Raw genomic sequence first — 27,643 nt, 5'->3', positions numbered from 1 at the left:
GACCTCATCTAGACTACGCTGTGCAGTTCTGGTCCCCACATTACAGGAAAGATATATGTCTATTAGAATCAGTACAGAGGAGAATGACTAAAAGGATACAGGGGATGAGGAGTATTCCTTACGAAGCGAGGTTGAAGCGGTTAAATTTACATTCTCTAGAGAGACGTAGGTTAAGAGGGGACCTGATAGAAGTCTTTAAGTGGTATAAGGGTTATAACAAGGGAGATGTAAGCAAAATTCTTAGGATCAGCAACCAGGGTAGAACAAGAAATAACGGGTTCAAGCTTGAAAAATTTAGGTTTAGGAAGGAGATAGGAAAAAATTGGTTCTCGAATAGAGTGGTAGATGAGTGGAACGGACTCAGTAATCATGTAGTTAGTGCTAGGACACTAGAGAGCTTTAAGAGAAGATTAGACAAGTTTATGGATGGGGATAACAGATGGAAATAGGTAGGAGTGTTTCATACAGGGACTGCCACGTGTAAGCCTGGTCGCTTCTTGCAGCTTCCCTTATTTCTTATGTTCTTATGTAATAATAATAATAATAATAATAATAATAATAATAATAATAATAATAATAATAATAATAATATTAATAATAATTACAGTAATAATGATAAGAATAATAATGATAATAATAATAAAATCAATAATAATAATTATGATAATAATAATAATAATAATAATAATAATAATAATAATAATGATAATAATAATAATAATAATAATAATAATAATAATATTAATAATAATAATAATAATAATAATAATAATGATAATAATAATAACAATAATAATAATAATAATAATGATGATAATAATAATGATGATGATAATAATAATTATAAAAAAAAATAAATAAAAAAATAAAATAATAAAATTAATAATAATAATGATAATAATAATAATAATAATAATAATAATAATAATAATAATAATAATAATAATAATAATAATAACAATAACAGAAACAACAGTAATAGGAGTAGTGTTTCCGATATTTTTGCAGTCTACCCCTGTTTGGACGTGAATGAAGGTGATAGTGTCTTGGTCACACGTTGCCACCACTGTTCTGCTTTTTACTGCGGCCACTGTATTGATAAGATTTTGCTGTTTTGTTTATTCATGTAGACCACATTGTTTTAGCAAGATGAGATATTTGCCGCCTCTGTTGAGATAATGCTTGCCACCGCTGGATCAATGAGGAGCTTGGTGAGGTGGTAGACTGCAGGGCCAAGTAGTGAGCTTTGTATTGTTAGTAGCGTGGAGGTTGTGGGTATTGTTGATATGTGCGAGTAAAAGACACGATGGATAATAGTTCTTCTTGATTTAATAATGGAGAGAATGTATGCACGTGATACAAGACACAGTTGATTACATACGTGACGACTGATCGTGCGCTCTGTCTGAACTGATACGAGCTGGACTGCTCGTGAACTGATGATGAACTAAGCAGTATCTCTCAACACAAGACTGACTCTCTCGGAAGACTCTCTTGGACTGGACTCTCTTAGACTGGACTGAGTCAGACTGGACTGACTGACTGCACCACATGTGGGTTCTGTTTGTGTGAGAGAAGTAGACCACGACATAGCTATGGGGGGCAACGAAATGACCAATGAGATACCAGGAAATGGGGTCAATTAACCAATGACAGCGGTCAATGTCAAGGAAGAAAGACTCAGAAGCGAAGACAGGTGTTTTCCCTAATGACTGGAAGCGGGTGTGAATTCTCTTAAAAGGGAGAAGAGGAGAGAGATTAAAATTAGAACAGACTGGCTGGCCATGGGCACACATAGGATATATATATATATATATATATATATATATATATATATATATATATATATATATATATATATATATATATATATATATATATATATATATATATATATATATATATATATATATATATATATATATATATATATATATATATATATATATATATATATATATATATATATATATATATATATATATATATATATATATATATATATATATATATATATATATATATATATATATATATATATATATATATATATATATATGAATAGTAGTAGTAGTAGTTGTTCTTGTTGTTCTTGTTGTTGCTGTTTTTGTTGTTGTCGTCGTCCCTGTCGCTGTTCCTGTTGCTGTTATTCTTGGTTGTTAATGTTGTTTAATGGAAACAGTTGTAACAGTAGTGGAAGTCATAGTTGTAGTATAAGTAGCAGCAACACCACCACCATTAGTAGGTGTGGTCGTAGTAGAAGTAGTAGTAGTAGTAGTAGTAGTAATAGTAGTAGTAGTAGTAGTAGTAATAGTGGAAGTAGTAATAGAAAGGGAAGGAGGAGAAAGATGAGGAGAAGAAGCAACAGCAGCAACAATAGTAGTAGTAGTAGTAGTAGTAGTAGTAGTAGTAGTAGTAGTAGTAGTAGTAGTAGTAGTAGTAGTAGTAGTAGTAGTAGTAGTAATAGTAGTAGTAGTAGTAGTGAAGGTGATAGTGGTGACGGTGGTGGTAAATGTCGTACCATTAATGTTAGTGTCATGGGAGACATTATAAGTAAAATTCGCATAAACTAAGTTTCACATTTCCCTCTGAAACACGTACTGAAACGTCATCGTGACGCAAAGAAGTACGATACGCTTGCTGGCTGAGTGTGTCAATGACCACTCGCAACCCTGCCTCTGAACGTGCCTGTACGGAGGGCGCGTTCTGGACACCTGCTTCTCACGCACACACACACACACACACACACACACACACACACACACACATACTAGATTCAGATTCGAACAATATGAAAGGAAAACGCGTAAGCAGAAGAGAGAGAGAGAGAGAGAGAGAGAGAGAGAGAGAGAGAGAGAGAGAGAGAGAGAGAGAGAGGAGCATGTAGTGGCCAGTTTTCTCTTATGGTTTGCCATCTTACCTTCCGAGTATCTCCATTCATATCCTGCTAATCCAAGGGGTTCACGTGTTATTTTCCAGTTGTAGGAAAAGGGGAGGGAATAATTAATTAATTATTATTGTATAGGCATGTTTGACAGCATTAAAAAATAAATGAGTAAAAAGCCCATCGTCTCTGTTTTGCGTCGCCGCTCAAAAAGACACTGTAAACTACTGATATGAGTGGTGTTAGTTGCATCAAGGAAACCAGTACTTGCTGCAAGAGGACGATCGTGCACGACTCCATGTGTCAAGAGATGGTATAGAATATCAAAAGATGCCAGGGAAAGTACCCGAGTGACGTGGGCTATACATTCCTTATTTTGTCGGATTCGGTATCTCCACCCTAGAAGACGATTTTTTTTTAGAACCTTGTCTTTTTCATCTCCTTGTCTTCTTGGAAAAGTCGAGTCTGGGAAGTTGTTCTGTTGGTGTTGTAATAAGAGATACTGCAATCCTTTAATATATTATGTTAGTAATTCACAAGTAGTAGTGGCACCGAGTGGCAAAGTGGCAGACTACTGAGGCCATCAGCCATCAGCCATCAGCCACGATAGCTCAAGTCACTGGGTCGAGAGCTCACGGCTGGATCGCCCAGCACTTAGTATGGGTTTCAGAGATCGTGTTATATCGTTTATCTGGAATAACTCTCTAACAAACTGGTAAAGTGGGACAATACTTTGACATAACAGTGTCTCAAATATGATTTCTCAAAGTATGTACCCAGTTCATCAGTTTGTTAGAGTTATTCCCGAAAAAACTATGGGAGTCGGTCTCTGAAATCCACCAGTTACTAAATGTTGCCCTCCACAAACTGCAGCGTAGATTAATGTCCGGTATATGAGTTTTTTTTTTTTTTTTTTTTTGTATGCGTCATATACACAAATATATGGCAGATCATTTCATTTAAATGCGGAGTGGCGAAAAGGTAGTTATTTATTGAGAGAAAAAGGCAGAGAACTGTGCAGTCCTTGTCTCGTTCATTCGTTCACATAAAGAACTTTATTTCAATTCACTGTGATTAATGAAAACAAAAATAGTCTCGGTCATCAGGCTGCTAATACGGAGTATAAGGAGGGCTTTAAAAAAAGGCGGAAATAGGAAGGTACATTTCAAACAGAGACTGCCACGTGTAAACAGCTTGTAGCTTTTCCTTTTCTTTTTTTTTTTTAGGTGTTCTAAGTTTTAAAGTCAACAGAAGGCATTTACCTCGTTCATATTAGTGGTTTCTTTTATTGCATCAATTAACACCATAACAAGGATTTGCATAAAATGAAATTATTGTCCATTTTTTGTTGATTTATATGAAAAACATATTTGTTTGTTTTTACTTCTTTCTTTGGGATTCAGAGATTTCATTTTTTTTTTTTTTTTGTCACGAGAGTATTCATGCTATTATGCGTATAGATTACAAATAACTTTGCTTTAACCCTTCCACTACTAGACATATTTTTCAATATCCACCAAAGACTTTTGCGCATGTGATGCAGTCTTTTATTTATTTTTATTTTATTTATTTTTTTTTGTGCCTAGAATAAGACAAAATTAAACCCAAGCATTCTCATTTTCTCTGTAACCATTAAAACATTTTTGCAGTGATCGCAGTGTTAATATAGACTATAGGAATGAGAGGGCTATCTGCCTCTGCGTTCTCTATGGCATTATATAAATACAACAATGTCAATATGTGAATGAAGGTTCATGTGTGTGTGTGTGTGTGTGTGTGTGTGTGTGTGTGTGTGTGTGTGTGTGTGTGTGTGTGTGTGTGTGTGTGTGTGTGTCCGTGCAGGCAGGCCTGGAAGGGTGCATATGCAAAATAACCCTCTCGGATACAAAAAACAGAGTCAAGGAAAAAAACAGAGAATCATATTGAACGGAACGACACGAACACAATCTAGAAGCCAAACAATACAACAGCCCTATCACACAGGTGTGACAAGGGGTGTGGCTTCGCTATTGGACTCAACAGAAACCTCCGGCGTCATCAGCTTGTCATCATCATTCCCAAAGGAAAGTCGTCATCGGTGTTAATGGAGTGCCTTAAGGCTGTGTGTGTTCAGAGACCAATCTCGCAAGCTTTGGTAATGACGCTCCCACTCAAAACTAAAACACCCCAGTTTGAACGTTGCAGCTTTATGTAACGTCTCTATCTGGATGTTTTCCTCCTCATCTTGGATTAACTCTTACACAACTTGCCTCGTCACTCGAATTACACTAAACATATTCCCAAAATATTCAAAAAAAAAATCCCAAAAAACAACAACAACAACAACAACAACAGCAACAACAACAACAACACAACAATAAAAGAAACAACAACAACAAACACAACAACAACAACAACAGCAACAACAATAATAACAACAACAACATCAACAACAACAAAAACAACAGCAACAACAACACCAACATCAACAATAACAACAACAATAATAACAACAACAACAGTTGCTTCTACTACTACTACTACTACTGCTACTACTACTACTACTGCTACTACTATCAATAATAATAATAATGATAATAATAATAATAACAATAATAATAATAGTAATAATAATAATAATAATAATAATAATAATAATAATAATAATAATAATAATAATAATAATAATAATAATAATAACAATAATAATAATAATAACAATTATAATAATAATAATAATAATAATAATAATAATAATAATAATAATAATAATAATAATAATAATAAAAATAATAAAAATATTTTTCTTTTTTTTTATGTAGGAAGGACACTGGCCAAGGGCAACAAAAAATCTAATAAAAAAAAATGCCCACTGAAATGCCAGTCCCATAAAAGGGTCAAAGCAGTGGTCAAAAATTGATGAATAAGTGTCTTGAAACGTCCCTCTTGAAGGAATTCAAGTCATAGGAAGGTGGAAATACAGAAGCAGGCAGGGAGTTCCAGAGTTTACCAGAGAAAGGGATGAATGATTGAGAATACTGGTTAATTCTTGCGTTAGAGAGGTGGACAGAATAGGGGTGAGAGAAAGAAGAAAGTCTTGTGCAGCGAGGCCGCGGAAGGAGGGGAGGCATGCAGTTAGCAAGATCGGAAGAGCAGTTAGCATGAAAATAGCGGTAGAAGACAGCTAGATATGCAACATTGCTGCGGTGAGAGAGAGGCTGAAGACAGTCAGAGCAAAGGAGTTGATGAGACGAAAAGCTTTTGATTCCACCCTGTCTAGAAGAGTGGAAACCCCCCAGACATGTGAAGCATACTCCATACATGGACGGATAAGGCCCTTGTACAGAGTTAGCAGCTGGGGGGGTGAGAAAAACTGGCGGAGACGTCTCAGAACACCTAACTTCATAGAAACTGTTTTAGCTAGAGATGAGATGTGAAGTTTCCAGTTCAGATTATAAGTAAAGGACAGACCGAGGATGTTCAGTGTAGAAGAGGGGGACAGTTGAGTGTCATTGAAGAAGAGGGATAGTTGTCTGGAAGGTTGTGTCGAGTTGATAGATGGAGGAATTGAATTTTTTGAGGCATTGAACAATACCAAGTTTGCTCTGCCCCAATCAGAAATTTTACAAAGATCAGAAGTCAGGCGTTCTGTGGCTTCCCTGCGTGATATGTTTACCTCCTGAAGGGTTGGACGTCTATGAAAAGACGTGGAAAAGTGCAGGGTGGTATCATCAGCGTAGGAGTGGATAGGACAAGAAGTTTGGTTTAGAAGATCATTAATGAATAATAAGAAGAGAGTGTTTGACAGGACAGAACCCTGAGGAACACCACTGTTAATAGATTTAGGAGAAGAACAGTGACAGTCTACCACAGCAGCAATATAACGGTCAGAAAGAAAACTTGAGATGAAGTTACAGAGACAAGGATAGAAACCGTAGGAGGATAGTTTGGAAATCAAAGCTTTGTGCCAGACTCTATCAAAAGCTTTTGATATGTCCAATGCAACAGCAAAAGTTTCACCAAAATCTCTAAAAGAGGATGACCAAGACTCAGTAAGGAAAGCCAGAAGATCACCAGTAGAGCGGCCCTGACGGAAACCATACTGGCGATGAAATAGAAGGTTGTGAAGTGATAGATGTTTAAGAATCTTCCTGTTGAGGATAGATTTAAAAACTTTAAATAGGCAGGAAATTAAACCAATAGGACGGTAGTTTGAGGGATTAGAACGGTCACCCTTTTTAGGAACAGGTTGAATGTAGGCAAACTTCCAGCAAGAAGGAAAGGTAGATGTTGACAGACAGAGCTGAAAGAGTTTGACTAGGCAAGGTGCAAGCACGGAGACACAGTTTCGGAGAACAATAGGAGGGACCCCATCAGGTCCATAAGCCTTCCGAGGGTTTAGGCCAGCGAGGGCATGGAAAACATCATTGCGAAGGATTTTAATAGGTGGCATGAAGTAATCAGAGGGTGGAGGAGAGCGAGGAACAAGCCCAGAATTGTCCAAGGTAGAGTTTTTAGCAAAGGTTTGAGCAAAGAGTTCAGCTTTAGAAATAGATGTGATAGCAGTGGTGCCATCTGGTTGAAATAGAGGAGAGAAAGAATAAGAAGCAAAGTTATTGGAGATATTTTTGGCTAGATTCTAGAAATCACGAGTTAGATCTTGAAAGGTTTTGACATTTTCTGTTAATGAAGGAGTTTTTGGCTAGTTGGAGAACAGACTTGGCATGGTTCCGGGCAGAAATATAAAGTGCATGAGATTCTGGTGATGGAAGGCTTAAGTACCTTTTGTGGGCCACCTCTCTATCATGGAAAGCACGAGAACAAGCTGTGTTAAACCAATGTTTAGAAGGTTTAGGACGAGAAAAAGAGTGAGGAATGTATGCCTCCATGCCAGACACTATCACCTCTGTTATGCGCTCAGCACACAAAAACGGGTCTCTGACACAGAAGCAGTAGTCATTCCAAGGAAAATCAGCAAAATACCTCCTCAGGTCCCCCCAACTAGCAGAGGCAAAACGTCAGAGGCACCTTCGCTTAGGGAGATCCTGAGGAGGGATTGGAGTGATAGGACAAGATAAAGATATGAGATTGTGATCGGAGGAGCCCAATGGAGAAGAAAGGGTGACAGCATAAGCAGAAGGATTAGAGGTCAGGAAAAGGTCAAGAATGTTGGGCGTATCTCCAAGACGGTCAGGAATACGAGTAGGATGTTGCACCAATTGCTCTAGGTCATGGAGGATAGCAAAGTTGTAGGCTAGTTCACCAGGATAATCAGTGAAGGGAAAGGAAAGCCAAAGCTGGTGGTGAACATTGAAGTCTCCAAGAATGGAGATCTCTGCAAAAGGGAAGAGGGTCAGAATGTGCTCCACTTTGGAAGTTAAGTAGTCAAAGAATTTCTTATAGTCAGAGGAGTTAGGTGAGAGGTATACAGCACAGATACATTTAGTATGAGAGTGACTCTGTAGTCGTAGCCAGATGGTGGAAAACTCGGAAGATTCAAGAGCGTGGGCACGAGAGCAGGTTAAGTCATTGCGCACATAAACGCAGCATCCAGCTTTGAATCGAAAATGAGGATAGGGAAAGTAGGAGGGAACAGAAAAGGGGCTACTGTCAATTGCCTCAGACACCTGAGTTTCAGTGAGGAAAAGAAGATGAGGTTTAGAAGAGGAGAGGTGTTGTTCTACAGATTGAAAATTAAATATTAGACCACGAATGTTGCAGAAGTTAATGAAAAAAAAGTTGAGGGGTGTGTCAAGACATTTAGGGTCGTCGACAGAAAGGCAGTCCGACCTGGGGACATTTATGGTCTCCTCCCCAGATGGGGACTCCGAGGCTGGTGTAGGAGTCGCCATGATGATTTAAAAATTTTTGAGTGAAGGGTGTGTGTGTTATTAGGTGCTTGTAGTTTTGTGTGGAGGAAGAGAGTTGTCTTTAGAGGGCAGGCTGTGACTGCCCCCTTGTGTTGTGAGACACAAAAGGAAACGTTCAGTGAGGTCACAGCTGGGTTTAATGATAAGTTCACAGCACCCCCTGAACAGTGCTTTAGACCTCACTGGGAGTAATTATCGTTTCAACAGGTGTCTACTGCCTCCTCCATAATAATAATAATAATAATAATAATAATAATAATAATAATGATAATAATAATGATAATGATAATATATTACTCGTGGAAAGGACAACTAGTAAGAGCAAGAACAATAGTAATAGTAGTACTAGTAGTAGTGGTAGTAATAACAGTAGTAGTAGTAGTAGTAGTAGTAGTAGTAGGAATAGTAGTAGTAATAGCATTAGTTATTGTTGTTGTTGTTTTCGTTCCGGTACAACTACCAGTACAACAAGCAGGGCAGATGAAGTCAATTAAAAATGCATTGTAATGTAAAATTTTACTTCTCGATTCAAGGAGTTAAAAAAAAAAAATTCCAATAGTCATTTCTCGATCGTGTACAATAATAAGCACGCAACACTTTCGTCTTGGATGCATCGCTGTCAGTTCAGGTACGAGGCGCCCTCCTTCTCAGCGTCCGTAGCCACCGCCATGACCGCCACCATATGCACCATACCCGCCCCCATATCCAGCGTAGCCGTAATCGTGTCCGCCGCCATAGCCGCCATAGCTACGGTATCCCGGCTCCGGCATGGCGCTGGTCAGTGCGGCAACCACCAATAGGAACACACTGAGTACAGCAAACATCTGCAACACACAACCAAAACACATTGAGTACTGCAAACACACCATTATAACACAATGAGTACTGCAAAGTAGAGCACTTCCTGACTTTTCCCTTTTGTGGAGATCTCCCTTCTTGGAGACTTCAATGTTCACCACAAGCTTTGGCTTTCCTCTCCCCTCAAAAATCATCCTGGTGAATTAGTCTTTAACTTTGCTATCCTCCACGACCTAGAGCAACTGTTGCAACACCCTAATCGTACTGCTTACCGTTTTGGAGATACAGCAAACATTCTTCACCTTTTCCTAACCTTAATCCTTCTGCTGATGCTGTGACTGTCTTCTCCGTTGGGCTCCTGCGATCACAACCTCATACCTGTATCTTGTCTTATCGCTTCAATTCCTCCTTGTGACCCCCCAAAGCGGAGATGCCAGTGGAGTTTTCATCTGCTAACTAGGGGGATCTGAGAAGGTATTATGATTTTCCTTGGAATGATTACTGAAGTGCTTCTGTGTCAAAGACCCCTCTCTGTGTGCTGATCTCATATCAGGAATGATGGTGTTTGCCATGGAGGCGTACATTTCTCACTCTTTCTCTCGACCTAAACCTTTCAAACCTTGGTTTAACAAATCCTGTTCTCATGCTCTACATGACTGAGAGGTGGCCCACAAAAGGTACTTGAGTCGTCCAAGACCTTAACCTCATGCACTTTACATTTATGTCCGGAATCATGCCAAGTCTGTTCTCCAACTTGATAAAAAAAAAAATAAACGTTCATTAAAATATCTAATTTCTCTCATGATTTCTGGCACTTAGCCAAAAACACTCCATCAATTTTGCTTCTTCATCTTTCTCTCCTTTATTTCTAACTGATGGCACGACTGCCATCTTATCTCTCTCTAATGCTGAAATCTCCGTTCACAACTTTGCTAAAAAGTTTACCTTGGATGATTCAAGGCTTGTTTATCCCTCTCCTTCACCCGCCCACTACTTCATGCTACCCATTAATATTCTACACAGTGATGTTTTTCATGCCCTCGTTGGTCTTAACCCTCGGAAGGCTTATGGACCTGATGGGGTCCCTCCTAATCTCCTCCGAATCTGTGCCTCCGTGCTTGCACCTTTCCTAGTCAAACTCTTCCAAATATGTTTAATGTCTATCAACATCTACCTTTCTTTCTGTCTTGCTGGAAGTTTGCCTACATTCAGCATGTTCCTAAGAAGGGTGACCACTCTAATCGTTCATGCTACTATCTTATTGCTTTGATTTCTTGCCTCTGTAAAGTGTTTGAATCTCTCCTCAACAGAAAGATTCTTAAACATATCTGATCGCCAATATGAGTTCTGTCGAGCATACTCTACGGGTGATCTTCTGGCTTTCCTTACTGTGTCTCGGTCATAGTACTTTTTTTCTTTTAGTGAAACTTTCTCTGTTGCCTTAGATATATGAAAAGCCTTTGATAGAGTCTGGCACAAAGCTTTGATTTCCAGCTACCCTCCTACTACTTCTATCCTTCTCACTATAACTTCATGTCAAGTTTCCTCTTTGAATGTTTCATTGCTGCTGTGATAGACGTTCACTGTTCTCCTAAGTCTAATGACAGTGGTGTTCCTCAGTGTTCTGTCCTGTCACCCACTATCTTCCACTATTCATCACTGACCTTCTAAACCAAACTTCTTTTTCATATCCACTCTTACTTTGATAATACCACTCTGATCTTTTCCATGTCTTTTTCGTAGATGTCCAACCCTTCAGGAAGTAAGGAGCTCACATATGAAAGCTACAGAACGCCTGACTTCTGATCTATCTAAAATTTCTGATTGGGTCAGAGCAAACTTAGTGATGTTCAACGCCTCATAACCCAATTCCTTCATCTATCAACCGGACACATTTTTTTTTTTCAGATAACTATCCCCTCTTCCTCAATGGCACTCAACTGTCTCCCTTTTCTACAATAAAAATCCTCGGTCTGTCCTTTACTTATAATCTAAAGTGGAAACTTCACAGCTCTAGCTAAAAATGCTTATATGAAGTTAGGCATTTTGAGTCGTTCGCGCCAGTTTTTCTCGTAACTTCAATGCTAACTCTGTACAGGGGGCTTATCTGTAAATATACTCGTATGGAGTATGCTTCAGATGTATGGGAGAGTGGGTGTTCCACTTATACCGCTCTTTTAGAGTGTTTAATCAAAAGTTTTTCGTCTTATCAAATCCTCTCCTCTGACTGACTGAGCCACAATTTTGCATTTCTTGCTCTCTACCGATGTTTTCATGCTAACTGCTCCTCTGATCTTGCTAACTGCATGCCTCCTCTCCCATCGCAGCCTAGATGTACAATTCTTCTTTGCCTCACCTCTATTCTTTCCACCTCTCTAATATAAGAGTTAACCATTATTCTCTATCATTCATCCCTTTCTCTGGTAAACCCTGGAGATCCTTCTGAACTGCTTCTGTATTTTCTCATTCTTTTGATTTGAACTCTTTCAAGAGGGAGGTTTCGAGACACTAATCTTTTGCTATATGATCATTCTTTTTTGCCATTGGTCTGGGGACTGTCGGTCTTTATTTTTTATTTAAAATTGTTGTTGCCCTTTGCCAGTGACCCTCTTACATAAAAAGAAAAAATTAATAAAATAAAAAAAATCACACACTCTTTCGCGCGGCAGAAGAGCGTGGCAACAAAGGTCACCGCTGGCTGAGAGGGTGATGTCATTTGCGACGGTACAAAATAAAGAGAGGAACAATCACTAATTAAGAAATTCTACTATAAGAAAGGAACAGTCACTGATTTAAAAAAAAAATCCATAATAAGAGAGGAATGGAGAGACTAATATACGAATATCATCACACTAATTCATCTGTACTAATGAAGAAAAGCATTCGGTGAAGCAAATACTGAGCCTCATCACTTCAAGCTTAAGTGAAATAAAGACAATGTTGACTGAGTGATGAGATTGATACATAATAAAACAACAATAGTGAAGGGACTCACGGCTTTGAACATCTTGCTATTGCTTTGACGAGTCGCTGTCTTCCAGTGATGCCGAAGTTCGCCCTCACCAGTCTTATATACTCCTGGCAGCCTTCGCCGCTCCTTTGCCCTCTCCCACTCTCATGCACATGGCTGGTCAACACATTCTGCGACCTTCTTGCGCACACCAGGAAACACGTGAGGCAAATTTTACGACATGCTGGCACTATTCACGTACATGACATCCCCATCTCCTCTTGTCTCGCGATCTTTAAGAATAAGCTCGAATCCTGGTAGTATTATGGAGTGCTGGTTTGCTTGGCGAGAACCATGTTTCACTTACACCGATCATGTCAAACTGCAGTTGTTGTACTCGTAAATAAACTCATCTGTGAGACCCTCCTGGATGCTCTCATAATATGAATAGTGATAATGATTCTCTTTTCTTTCATCACGAATATGTACTGCTTCTAAAGTCCGTGATGAGCTGTGACCAGCCTTCTCCGAATTATAGTTCCTAATACAATTGTCCTGTCTCCGTGACTCCCATTACTTTCATTTACTGTCACTTGGTATGATTCTAGATTCCTGCTGTGTTCTCAAACTTCATCCTGCCATCTTGTTTGCTGCTTCATACCTAGTGCACTTACTGGACTGCCCCACAGCTAGCTTGAAGAGCCCTTTGCATAGTCCAGGAAATGTGGGATCAAGAAATTCAATGGAATGGCTCTCTTTTCCTCGTCCCTGGTGGTCCCTGGATGGTGATTTTGGGCCGGTTGTTTCCAATGAGTGAATCAGTGCACTGCCCAGAGGACACTTTCAATATCATTGTTTTTCAATGGGATCTGAAAACTCCTCGATCTATTTCCAGCTTCTTATTAACGACGTCTTCTAAAATTGGTTACGTAACAGTATTTTTGCTCGCTCAAATAATATTGTTGTCATCTCCACTGAATTAGACACGCATTTTTCCAGACACAGTGACGTATTCTTTTGCGTGTCTCACGCTGGATTGAACAGCAATCCCTCTAAGTGTCATCTTTTTTGCTCCTCACCCTCGTCTGCTTAAGATAGATTTCTGTAGAGAGGATCAAGAAAATGCCATCATCTCTGACTTTACCAAGAATTTTCTACTTGCTACTGACGCTTGTGGTACAAGTCTGAATGCCATTCTTATACTGGCAGGCTCCAGAGAGAAGAATCTGTCTTTTGTATTCGGAAGTCGTATCTCAAAGAGCGCTGAGTCTGTCACTTAATTACTCACCTTGAGACAATAATTTGGAGTTATGTCACTTTCCTGGTCTCATTTACGGCTACCCCTATAGATGCATACATGAATCATAAAGATGAAAAGGACTTGCTTCACAGATCGGCGGCTCACTCTCCGGATGGTGATTCTAGAGGATTTATAAACCCACCACTGAGTTTACTCCCGGCAAACTCAACGTCGCGGTAGATGCTTTATAGTGGTCAATTGCTCCTCCGCTTATTTCATCCCCGTCTTCTTATGAATGCACAGCGAAGTGTCGTACTTTAGAGTGGTGCTGGTGAACATGTCTCCTTTCCTTATTATTGCCTGCTGCTCGTTATTACCTCCACGAAGGTCATTTTGTTTGGCGTGATCTGCGTGTCTCCCTAGCAACATGTTATACACACGAAGAATTAGCGGCAATTAAAAACTTTCCTCGTTCTACGTTTATATATCAGTCGACTTTGCTTTTGTCACACTTCCTAAATTTTACAGATCATTTGTATGCCAGTATGCTCGCATTTCCTACCTTACTCATCAGTACCACAGAGGGTTGTTCATGGCTAACGATTCTGTTCAGGAAAGGCACCGAGGCGTCAGTCGCACAGTTTGCATTGCTCTGTCTCTTACTGGTGACAGCTGTTATGTCACTCTGTTATTTATCGTGTCAGAGAATGCTTCTCCTGCACTCAATACAAAGTCACCTTTCTCTCATGTATCCATGCTTCAGCTCCCTGTTTCTGAGCGTTGTTGAGTTTCTATACATATACTTATACAAATTTTTCACATTACCATGAACGCCAGTATAGCGGTGACAGTAATAGGAGTCATGCGTGAGAGCCGTAAAACTTGCGTATTTCCCGCTGCGAGCAAGAAGGACGCAGAGTGTGTTGACCAGCCTTGTGTACGGGAGTGGACGAGCATAAGGGAGCGATGCAGGCTGCCAGGAGTATATAAGGCGGACCGGGGCGAACTTCGGCATCACTTGAAGACAACGACTCGTCAAGGCAACAGCAACATGTTCAAGTCTGTGAGTCCCTTTATGCAACATCCCCTTCACCATTGTTGGTGCAATATGTATCAATCTCATCTGTCAAAGTCAGCGTTGTCTGTTTTTCACTTTTTTTTTTTATGTGATGCGACTTTTGCTTTTTTTTCATTTAAATATTTTCTTCATAAGGTTTAAATTATAGATATATTGACGTAAAGGTAGATTTTGTCATTTTTATGATGTATTTGCTCCATATTCACTTTACACTTCTCGTATGAGTGACTTCGTTCCTGTATTATTACTGTATTTCTCAATGAGTGACACTGTTCCTCTCTTTGTCTGCTCCTTTCTTACTGACGTCACTTTATGAGTTGGCGGTGACGTGTTTTGGGTATTGTTGAGTGGAAGTGACAGGATCTTAGATATCGATATTTTCCCAGGTCAGGTCCCAGATGACAATACAGCACCTCGCCTTTCCTGCCACTCCCTCTTGCCATGTGTGTGTGTGTGTGTGTGTGTGTGTGTGTGTGTGTGTGTGTGTGTGTGTGTGTGTGTGTGGTTGTGTTTGTGTGTGCGCATTTCAGATACTAATAGTATTCAGTATGTTGTGGTGGTGTGCTGCAGATGTGTCCGGTGCTCAGTGTGTTGTGTTGTGGTGGTGTGTTTTGCAGTTGTTCCCAATATTCAATGTCTTGCTGTCTTATGTTGCAACTGTTTATAGTACTCAACGTGTTGTGGTGTGTTGCAGGTGTTTGCAGTGCTCAGTGTGTTGTAGTGATGTGTTGCAAGTGCTTGCAGTACTCAGTGTTTTGTGGTGGTTTGTTGCAGGCGTTTCCAGTGCTCAGTGTGTTGTGAAGGTGTGTTGCAGGTGTTTGTGGTACTCAGTGTGTTGTGGTGATGTTCTGCAGGTGTTTGCAATATTCATTGTGTTGTGGTGGTGTGTTGCAGGTGTTTGTAGTACTCAGTGTGTTGTGGTGGTGTGTTGCAGGTGTTTGTAGTACTCATGGTATTGTGGTGATGTGTTACAGAAATTTGCAGTACTCACTGTGATGTGGTGGTGTGTTGCAGGTGTTTGCAGTGCTCAGTGTATTCCTGCTGGTGGTCTCCGCAATGGCCAGCGCCATGCCGGAGCCGGGGTACCGGAGCTACGGCGGCTATGGCGGCGGATACGGCGGTGGCTACGGTGGATATGGAGGCCATGGTGGTGGCTACGGTGGCTACGGATATGGGCGCTGAAGTAGAGAACAAAAAGAAATCTTAGCTTTATTGTTTTACGTTGAGGGATGAAAGTGAACGAACGGTTTCGAAGCAACAAATACAATATCCCTTTGTATTTTGTCTTTTATTTTCGTTATAGTTTACTTCTTTTTCCTCTGTTGTTAAAGTCTGTTCATTTCAAGGCTGTCTCGAGTCCCACCCTACCCTGCCTGCGTTTGAGAAACTGGAAGGTGCAGTTCATGTGTAATTATTATTGCAGCAAAGTACTTAAAGCGCGGTTACTGTCAAGTCACAGGAATTGTTCATAAAAAAAAAATACTACTAATGCATATAATCATTTGTTAACCGCAGTTCAGACCATAGAGGCAAGTTTCAGAGGCAAGATCTTTGACCCTGGCTTCAAGCAGTATATTGCCCGTGACAACGCTGCCTGGTAAATATTGTTAACATCACTGTCTACATGATTACGTTCACCTTTTGTGGACCGCCTCTCTATCGTGTATAGTACAATAATAGGCTGAAATAAATCGAGGTGTAGAAATTATGGGTAGAGAAAGAGTGTGGAATGTACCCATCCACGCCAAACAGTCACCTTCTCTATGAACTCATCACACAGAGATGGGTCTCGCACGCGGGTGCAGCACTCATTCCATGGAAAGTCAAAATGATACCTCCTTAGGTTACTCCAATTAGCAGAGGTAAACGCCAGTCACCTCTCTCTTGGAGGACACTAAGGAAAAACTATGTAAAGTGATTGATAGAAGAGGCAAATATGAGGATGTGATCAGAGGAACCCAAAGAATAAATCAAAGTGACACCATAACCAGGAGGATTAGATGTTCGGAGAAGGTCAAGGATGTTGGACGTATCTTTAAGACCGGCAGAAATACGACGAGGGTGTTGCCCTGACTCCTCTAGATCGTGGAGGATAAAAAAGTTAAAGGTTAGTTTATCAGGTTGGTCAGTGAAGGGAGAAGAAAGCCAGATCTTTGGGTAAGGTTGAAATATCCAAGAATGGAGATCTTCGTGAAAGGGAAGAGAGTCAGGATGTGCTGACTTTGGAATTTACGATTCAAAGAATTTTGTCATAGTTAGAGAAGTTAGGTAAGAGGAATACAGGTCAAGAACGTAGCGCACATAGACACAGAATCTATCTTTGAATTGAAAATGAGGGTAGAGAAAGTAGGAGAGAACAGAGAATGATTAGTAGATTCAGCACTACCAAGTGTATCACTTAGAAAAAGACGATAAGGTTTAGTATGGGAGAGGTAATGTTCTACCAATTAAAAATTAAATCAAAGGCTACGAATACTGCAGAGGTTATTAAAGAAAAAGTTTCAGGACGTTTGGAAAGACGCCAGAAGATTGGTCCGACCTGAGGACACCTGGTTCCCTCCCCAAAAGGGATCTCCAAAGATTTTTTTTCTTTCTGCAATATATCATTCTGCATTTAGAGAGAAAGATCTAGGTGTTTTAGGTATATGTAGTGTACTTTCAGAATATTTAAGGTTGTCTTTACAGGTGAGCCTCAAAATACCCTATTGTGTTTTGAGACAGAAAGGGAAACTTTGACAAAGGTAACGGCTGTCTCAGACGCAAGTTCGGAGGATCAACCTAAGCCAGTGGGTATGAAACCTCCCTGGGAGTAATTACTGTCTCGGGGGGTGTATACTGTCCTCTTTAATACCTATGGATCAACTGAGCCCATCGTCTCTGTTTTGCGTCGGCGGTTAAAAAGACCCTGGAAACTTCTTATATGAGTGGTGTCAGTTGCATGAAGGAAGCCAGAACTTGCTGTAAGAGAGCGACTCCATGTGTCAAGGGATGGGATCGAATATCAAAAGATGCCAGGAAAGTACCCAGTGACATGAGCTATACATTCCTTATTTTGTTGGATTCGGAATCTCCACCTTAGTGGACGATATTTTAGAACCTTGTCTTTTATACTGAGTTGTATCTCCTTGTCTTCTTGGTAAAATCGAGTCTGGAGAACTCTTCTGCTGGTGTAGTAATAAGAGATTCTACAATTCTTTAATATATTATGATAGTAATTCACAGGTAGTAGTTGAACCGAATGGCAAAGTGGTAGACCACTAAAGGAAGTGGCAACCACCAGCCAACAAGAGCTTAGGTCACTGTGGGTTGTGGGCTCATGGCTGAGTAGCCCAGCGAAAGCTGTACGGGTTTCAGAGATCGTGTTATATCGTTTACCGGAAATAACTCTCTTACTAACTGATTAAGTGGGACATTGGAGTGTCTAAAAACAAGATATGTCAAAGTATGTGCTTAGTTCATCAGTTTGTTAAAGTTATTCCCAGAAAACGATGGAACACGGCCTCTGAAATCCACCAGTTACTAAATGTTGCCATCCACAAGCTGCAGTGGAGATGAAATGTCCGATATATGAGAGCTTTGTTTTGGTTGCGTCACGTACACAAATGTATGGCAGGGAATTATATTTGAATGAGGACTGACGAAAATAGAGTGATTTATTGAAAGTAAAAGACTGAAAAAATGTAAGTCCTTATCTCGTTCATTCGTACACTTAAGGAACTTTATTAGAATTCATTGTGATCAATGAAAATAAAAACATATTCAGTCGTCAGGCTCCCAGAGTGCAGTATTAAGAATGCTTTAAAAGATTACACAAATTTATGGATAAAGATTATTAGGGGAAATAAGAAGGTACATTTCCTACAGAGACCGTCAAGTGTAAGTATCTTGTAGCTCCTATTTTCTTAGGATCTTGAGTTCTTACCTCATTCAGAAGGCACTTACCTCAGTCATATTAGTGATTTCTTTTATTGCATCAATTAACACCATAACATGGATTTCCATAACAATAAAACATTGTTTTTTTTTTCACTTCTCCACATAAATCATGTTTGTTAGTTTTTATTTTTTGGGGGAGATGTGTGTAAATATTAATATTATTATTATTATCGTTATTATATATATATATATATATATATATATATATATATATATATATATATATATATATATATATATATATATATATATATATATATATATATATATATATATATATATATATATATATATATATATATATATATATATATATATATATATATATATATATATATATATATATATATATATATTTTTTTTTTTTTTTTTTTTTTTTTTTTTTTTTTTTTTCATCATAAGAGTATTCATGTTTTTATGCTTACAGATTACAAATCACTTTGCCCTAACGCTACTACTATTAGAGAAATATTTTTCATTATCCACCAATGACTTTTGCGCATGTGATACAGTCTCTTAGATTCTTCTTGTACCTAGAGCAAGACAAAATTAAACCCAAACACTCTCATTTTATCTGTAACCATTGAAACATTTTCCAGTGCTTCCAATGTTAATATAGACCATAGCAATGAGAGGGTTATCTTCCTCTGCGTTCTTCATGGCATTATGTACATACGAGTACTGCAATGTCATTAAGTGAATGACGGTTCATGTGTGTGTGTGTGTGTGTGTGTGTGTGTGTGTGTGTGTGTGTGTGTGTGTGTGTGTGTGTGTGTGTTCGTGCATACGTGCAGGCAGGCCAGGAGGGCTGCATATGCAAAATAAACCACTCGAATAGTACAACTAGAGTCATGGAAAACAACAGAGAATCATATTGAACGACACCAACGCAATCTAGGTGCCACACCAAACAATATCCCTACCACAGGTGTGACAAGGTCTGTAATTCCCATATTGGACTCAACAGCCACCTCAGGAGTCACCAGTTGATCACACTCATCATCATCATTCGCAGAGCAGCGTCGTCATCAGTGTTAATGGAGTGGCATAAGGTTGTGTGTGCTCAGAGAAAAATCTCGCAAGCTTTGGTAATGACGCTCCAACTCAAAACTAAAAGACCCCAGTTTCATCGTTGCAATTTTAAGTAACGTCTCTATCTCGATGTTTTCCTCCTCACCTTGGATTAACTCTTGCACAACTTGCCCCTTCACTCGAATTACACTAAACATGTTCCCAAAGCAAGAGTATAATTTTGTTTTTAAAACAACAACAACAACAACAACAACAACAACAACAACAACAACAACAACAATAATAATAGCAACAACAACAACAACTGCGACTTTTACTACTGTTACTACTACTACAACTACTACCACTACTACTGCTACTGCTACTACTACTGCTGTTGCTACTGCTACTACTGCTACTACTACTACTACTACTACTACTACTACTACTACTACTACTACTACTACTACTACTACTACTGCTACTACTACTTCTTCTACTACTACTTCTACTACTACTACTACTACTACTACTACTACTAAATAATAATAATAATAATAATAAAAATAATATTAATAATAATAATAATAATAATAGTAATGATAATAATAATAATAATGATAATAATAATAATAATAATAATAATAATAATAATAATAATAATAACAATAATATTAATCATTATAAATTACTCGTGGAAAGGACAACTGTCAAAAGCAAGTAAATAATAATAGCAGTAGCAGTTGATATAGTAGTAGTAGTAGTAGTAGCAGTGGTTGTAGCAGCAGTAGCAGCAGCAGTAATAGTAGAGTAGTAGTAGTAGTAGTAGTAGTAGTAGTAGTAGTAGTAGTAGTAGTAGTAGTAGTAGTAGTAGTAGTAATAGCAGTAGTTGTTCTGTTGTTTTTGTTCCGGTACCACCACCAACACAACAAGCAAGATATAAGGCAATGAAAAATGCACTGTAAGGTAAAATTTTACTTCTCGACTTAAGGAGAAAAAAATATTCCAATAGTCATTTCTTAAAAGCGTACAACAATAAGCACGCAACACTTTCGTCTTGGATGCATCGCTGTCAGTTCAGGTACGTGGGGCCCTCCATCTCAGCGTCCGTAGCCACCGCCATGGCCACCACCATATCCACCATACCCGCCCCCATATCCAGCGTAGCCGTAACCATGTCCGCCGCCATAGCCGCCATAACTACGGTATCCCGGCTCTGGCGTGGCGCTGGCCAGTGCGGCGACCACCAACACCAACACACTGAGTATTTTAAAAACCTGCAACATACCAACAAAACACAGTGAGTACTGCAAACACCTGCAACACACCATGACAACACACCGATTACTGGAACCGCCTGCAACAGGAGAAGGTAATAAACAGCTGCAAAAACGATCGTTACCCACAATGAAGTCTCAAACACTGAATGAGGGGTTGCTGTGAACTTATCGATAACCCAGCTATGACCTTACTGAACGTTTCCCTTTGTGTCTCACAACACAGGGAGCCAGTCACAGTCTGGCCTCTAAAGACAACCCTCTTCCTTCATACCAAATTACGTGCACCTAATTACATGTACACCTTTAACTCAAAATTCTAATTCAGATATGGCGGCTTCAACCCCAATCTAGGGCACCCCATCTGAGGAGGAGACCACAAATGTCCGCAGATGAGACTACTCTTTTAGTATCGACCGTGTCTTGACACCCTCTCAACTTTTTTTCATTAACTTGTGCAACATTTGTGGTCTTATATCTTATTTTCAATCTTTAAAACACGAACTCTCTTGTACTAAACCTCAACCTCTTTTCCTCAACGAAACACAGATGTCTGAGGCAACTGACAGTAGCCCCTTCTCTGTTTCCTTCTACTTTGTCTATCCTCATTTTCAGTCCAAAAGCCGGATGTTCCGTCTATGAGCGCAATAAACTAACCTGTTCTCATGCCCACGCTCTTAAATTTACGAATTTTCCACCATCTGGCAACGACTACGAAGTCACCGTCAAACAAAATTTATCTGTGCTGTATACTCCTCACCCAACTCCTTTGACAATAGAAAATTCTTTGATAACTTTCAAAGTGGAGCACATCCTGACTCTTCCCTTTTGCAGAGATCTCTCATCTTGGAGACTTCAGTGTTCACCATAAGCTTTTGATTTCCTTCCCTTTTTTTATACAAAAATTTTGTTGCCCTTGGCCAGTGACCATCTTACATATAAAAATAAATAAATACATAAATAAACAAATAAAATCACACAGACGCCCGCGTGCGGCAAGAGAGCGTGGTAGCAAAGGTAAGGTGTTGAATTGTGACATGTCATCTGACATGCACATGAATCGACATTTGAGATTCTCTCACTTCTAATTAGCAATACCAACTACCAATGATGAAAGGACGTCATAGCCAGCTGACAGGGTGATGCCATTAGTGAAAGTGCAAAAATAAAAGGAAGAACTGTCACTCATTAAGAAATTCCTTAATAAGAGATGAATGGAGTGACTAATATACGAATATCATCACATCTATACTAATGAAGAAAAGCATTCGGTGAAGCAAAATTAATACTGACCCTCATCACTTCAAGCTAAAATGAAATAAAGACAATGTTCACACTGAGTGACGAGACTGATGCATAATCAAACAACAATAGTGAAGGGGATGCTGCGTGATGGGACTCACGGTTTTGAACATGTTGCTATTGTTTCGACGAGTCGCTGTCTTCCAGTGATGCCGAAGTTCTCCCTCACCCGCCTTATATACTCCTGGCAGCCATTACCGCTGTGTCCCACTCCCATACACACGGTTGATCAACACACTGTGCAACTCTCTTGCGCAGAGCTGGAAATTTTGACGTTCGTGTTACGATACGCTTGCACCACTGTCATTACTGTCATTGCTATACTAATGTTTGTGATGATGAGAAAAAAAATGTAAAATAACTCGCTACTGCTGCAGTGCTATCAATAGTAGTCACGTATTTTTTTTTTTATTTCTACGTCATATATAATAATCAAGTTGTCTCTTTTTTTTTTTTTCTGGAGGGATGTAAGTTTCTAAATTTTATTCTAATATTTCCACAAAGGATACATGATCATTGGAGTAATCTGTCCTATCACAACCTCTTATTAGTATCTCTCCAGTTCGTCCTCTGGATCTTCCAGAACAGAGCTAGTTCTCTCACTTTCTCTATTCTAACTGGAGAGTTATTAATCTGATTTTTCATTGAATGACTACTGCTTCTGTATCAGAGAATCATCTCTGTGTGCTGAGAGCATAACAGTGATCGTGTCTGGCTTGGAGGCGTACATTTCTCACTCTCACTTTCTCTAAATTTTCTATGCATATGTTTAGCTCATTCTGTTTTTCTGCTATAAATGATAGAAAGGCGACACACAAATATTACTTCAGTTCTCCATCACCCGAATCTCATGCACTTCACATTTATGTCCGAAATCATACGGAGACTGTTCTCCAACTATCCAAAACTCCTTAATCAGTAAAAAATGTCAAAATCTGTCTCTATATCTAATATATGTCTTTATATCTAATTCCCCTCTTTAATTTTGCCACCTATATCCAATTATTTTTCTTCTTCATGTTTTTTCTCCTGATGACACAACTGTCATCTCATCTACCTCTAAAGCTGATCTGTTCTCTCAAATATTTGCCAAAAGCTTTACCGTGAATAATTCAGAATTTGTTTCCCCCCTTTCCTCTAACATCCATTCATTTCATGTTTGCCATTAAGATTCTTCTCGATGATGTTTTTCATGCCCTCTCTGGCCTTAACTCTCGGAATGTTTATGGACCAGTTGAAGTCCTTCTTATTGTTCTCCGAAACTGTGCTTCCATGCTTGCATCTTGTTTGATCAAAGTCTATTATCTCTGTTTATCAACATCGACCTTCCTTCTTGTTGAAAATTTGCATACATTCAGCCTCTTCCCTAAACAGTGTGACAGCTCTAATCCTTCAAAATGCGACCATATTATTGTAACTTCCAGGATTTCTGAAATTTTTGAGTCTGTCCTTAATAGGAATATTCTTAGGTATCTTTCATTTCACCTTATATTAGATCGCCAGTATAGGCTTCGTCGTTGCCGCTCTACTAGTGATCTTCTAGCTTTCCTTAGCAAGTCTTGTTCATCCTCTTTAAGGGATTTTCTAGAAACTTCCGCTGTTGCCTTAAACATATCATAAGTATTCATAGAGTCTGCCAGAAAGTTTTAATTTCGAAAACTACCCTCCTACGGCTTCTACCCTTCTCTCTGTAACTTCATGTAAAGTTTCCTTTCTGACCGTTCTATTGCTGTTGTGGTAGACGGTCACTGTTCACCGATATTGAATAGCAGTGGCATTCCTCAGTGTTTTGTTCTGTCACTCACTCTCTTTATGTTATTCATGAATGATCTTCTAAGCTAAACTTATTGTCCAATCAACACCTATGCTGATAATACCACTCTACACATCTAACCCTTCAGAAATAAGAGAAATTACACAGAGAACCCACGAAACGGATGTTTTCTGATTTAAAAAAAAAAAAAAAATATATATATATATATATATATATATATATATATATATATATATATATATATATATATATATATATATATATATATATATATATATATATATATTTTTTTTTTTTTTTTTTCTTAGGGGGCAGAGCCTCAAAAATGTATCTCTTCCTCCTATCAACTTGACACAGTCCTCCAGATGGCTATCCTCTCTTCATCAATACTCAACTGTCCCTCTTCTCCAAACTTCTCACACTGCTTTTTGAACAGGGTCGAATCAAAAGCAGTTCATCTTCTCAACTCTAATGGCAGAGTTAACCATTTTTCTCAGTCCTTTAGCGCATTCGCTGGTAAAGTCTGCAATTCCCTGCCTGTTTTTTTTTTTTCATTTCAAGACACTTATCCTCCAGTTCTGGATAATCCCTTTGGTTTTCTCTTTGGACACCAACAGTGGTACTTTCCTCTTCCCTTAGGCCAGTGTCTCTCTTGCATAAAAAAAAAAAAAGTGTGTGTGTGTGTGTGTGTGTGTGTGTGTGTGTGTGTGTGTGCTTGTAGCCCCCTGTCCCTTCTCAGTCCATTGTTAAGTGAACTCCAAGGTATGCACCGCACCTTCCATTTCTTGAACCACCCAATCTAATGCAGTGGTTCAAGATGAAAGAGAGCTGGCAAGCCTTGGCTAGAAAGCGTGACAACCTTGAGATGAAATGAACTGAATACCAGGAGAAAAGTTCTAGCCCTACACACAATGAACCATAACACAATAGAAATAAAAACCCATTACAAAGGTCATATTTATTCATTCTTTTAGCAACGGCTTGCTCATTTTCATCTCTCAACAACAAAGCAAAGATTTCTTTCAGTCTTCCACTTCAGCGCCCGTAACCGTAGCCGCCGTAGCCACCACCGTGGCCTCCACCATATCCACCATATCCATATCCATATCCACCGTAGCCGCCGACGTGTCCGCCGCCATAACCTCCATAGCTACGGTATCCCGCCTCCGGCATCGCCTTGGCCAGTGTGGCGACAACTAGCAGGAACACACTAAATACTGCAAACACCTGCAACACACCACCACTAAGCACTGCACACACACACACACACACACACACACACACACACACACACACAGCCCTGACCTCACACGGGCAGGACGTGTGACCTTTGGCGCTCTCGGGCAGCCTCGACCAGCTTGTTGGCCTTCCCCGCCCCCTAGTGATAGCGACCTCAGTTTTTTTCTGGTTTCAACTTTTAGCTTTTAGTTTTAGGCTCGGCCTGGTGGGACTGTTGTACTTGTGAACACATTTAGCGAGTGCGTGTTGACACATAAAGAATAATGTGTGCTTCAGTGCGAACGTACGAACGCAACTACCTCCTGAGTCACAGGCGAGGATCCGGTTACCCGCCGCCCAACGTGATAAAATGCCTTAAGACCTTGAAACTATTTCGGAACCGCGGGTCGAGGGGAGGGAAACATGTGCGTCCCATCAAGGTAGTGACCTCCAGTGCCAGAGAAAACCGCAGGGTGGGGAAGAAGGAATACAGGCACATTGAAGTGCCTCGGGTGTGGTACAGTCTTCCCTCCCTCCTCTTATTCAATGCAACGTCTCTGGCCAACAAGATGGACGAGGTGGTTGAGACGGTGAGTTCTACTTGTGCAGACATTGTGGCGGTTACTGAGGCGTGGCAGATTGTTCCTGAGGTGTGCACAATGCAGGACTACCAGCTCTACCATCACCTGCGGTCAGGACGCAGGGGAGGGTGGGAGTGGCCGTTTTCTGCCGCTCTACCCTCAGCCCCTCACACCTCCCTGTCGATATTCCGGCCGATGTAGAGGCCCTGTGGGTGAGAGTCACGCCCCCCTGCCATTCCAGCAACACGGCCTCCATCATCGTGTGCGTCGTGTACCACCCCCCACGAGCCACCACAGCACAGTTACTCACCGCTCACATCATCGACACTGCTGATGCCCTGAGGGTGAGGTATCCTGCTGCCAAACTGGTCATCTGTGGGGACTTTAACAGATTAGATATCAACGATATCCTACACCAGCTACACCTCACCCAGGTCGTGGACTTCCCCACCCACCAGCAAACCATCCTCGACCTTATACTGACAGACCTGGGCCAGCAGTACTCGCCCCCCAAGCCGCTGCCTCCCATGCGACGGAGCACCCACCTCTCCATACTGTGGACACCCACACCCACCACCTCGACCCCCCGGTCAGCTGTCACCAGGACCCACCGCCCCATGCCTGACTCAGCCATGAGGGAGTTTGGGCAGTGGGTGACACAACACCCGTGGACCGAGGAGCTGGATGTGGAGGACGTCCACTTAAAATGGCAAAATTACGTCGCCATCACCACAGAAGCCTTTCACCGCTACTTCCCAGTCAAGAGCGTCACAATGCACCCATCTGATGCCCCCTGGATGACGCCCCACATTAAGAGACTCATGCGTCAGCGGACCTGGGCGTTCCACTCCTGCCCGGTCCTATACAGGAAACTAAGAAACAAAGTGATCAGAGAGATTAAAGCTGCAAAGGCAAACTATTACCCAGACAAGATACACCACCTCAAGTTGACCAACAACAGACAGTGGTACGCTAAGATCAAAGCTTTGTGGGGCCTACAAAAGCACACTTCATCTCTTCTTTGCACCTCACATCTTCCTGCTAATCTCACGGCTCAGGAGATGAACGATCACTTTGCTGCTATCTGTCAAACCTTTCCTCCCCTCCACACCACTCCGCTTCCTGCCTATCTTCCGGCTCCTTCTCATCCCCCCAGTGTCCAGGCGGTGGATGTTTTTAAGAGAATACTCAAATTCAAACCAAGATCCACCACACCCACTGACCTCCCTATAAAAATTTACAAGGAATTTGCTGTAGAGCTAGCAACACCGCTATGCTCCATAATAAACGCTTCACTCTCCCAACACTCCTGCCCCGTGGACTGAAAGACATCTTACGTCACCCCGATCCCCAAAACTTCCAGTCCACAGTCACTCAATGATCTCAGGCCAGTCTCTATCACCCCCTTCCCTAGCCTTATTTGTGAAGATTTTGTATATGACTGGGTCTACACCAAAATTTGTAATACCGTGGATATCAGACAGTTTGGAAATATTAAAGCCACGTCCACCTCCCATTACCTGACCAGCTTCCTTGAATTCAGCCACAGCCACCTGGACAAGCGTAACACCTCTCTAGCTGTTGCTTTTGTGGACTTCAAAAAGGCTTTTGATCTTGTTGATCACACTGTTGTCATCAGCAAGGCAGTAAGTCTGGGTCTCCCTCCTAACCTGACAGCGTGGCTAGCCGACTTCCTCACAGGGAGGCGTCAGGCCGTTCGCTATCAGGGCTCTGTCTCTAATTTC

The 27,643-nt window shown here is 40.3% G+C and overlaps 1 protein-coding gene and 1 long non-coding RNA gene across 2 annotated transcripts; both read right to left on the bottom strand.

Annotated features, from left to right (window-relative positions):
• Positions 1 to 20,706: 20,706 nt before the first annotated feature.
• Positions 20,707 to 22,476, bottom strand: LOC135110741 (uncharacterized). Its single transcript, XR_010273395.1, has 2 exons — positions 22,427 to 22,476; positions 20,707 to 21,023 (listed from the first exon to the last, which is right to left on the bottom strand). It is a non-coding gene; the product is annotated as an uncharacterized LOC135110741 (long non-coding RNA).
• Positions 22,477 to 25,134: 2,658 nt separating this feature from the next.
• LOC135110098 (shematrin-like protein 2) lies at positions 25,135 to 25,930 on the bottom strand. Its single transcript, XM_064022051.1, has 2 exons — positions 25,741 to 25,930; positions 25,135 to 25,295 (listed from the first exon to the last, which is right to left on the bottom strand). The coding sequence occupies exons 1-2, from the start codon at positions 25,928 to 25,930 to the stop codon at positions 25,135 to 25,137; spliced, it is 351 nt and encodes a 116-aa protein (XP_063878121.1).
• Between the last annotated feature and the right edge of the window lie 1,713 nt (positions 25,931 to 27,643).

Source organism: Scylla paramamosain, chromosome 20 (genome assembly GCF_035594125.1).
Source record: "Scylla paramamosain isolate STU-SP2022 chromosome 20, ASM3559412v1, whole genome shotgun sequence".
Classification (NCBI taxonomy): Eukaryota; Metazoa; Arthropoda; class Malacostraca; order Decapoda; family Portunidae; genus Scylla; species Scylla paramamosain.
The sequence above is the reverse complement of the archived record's forward strand: the minus strand, read 5'-3'. Positions and strand labels throughout refer to the sequence as shown.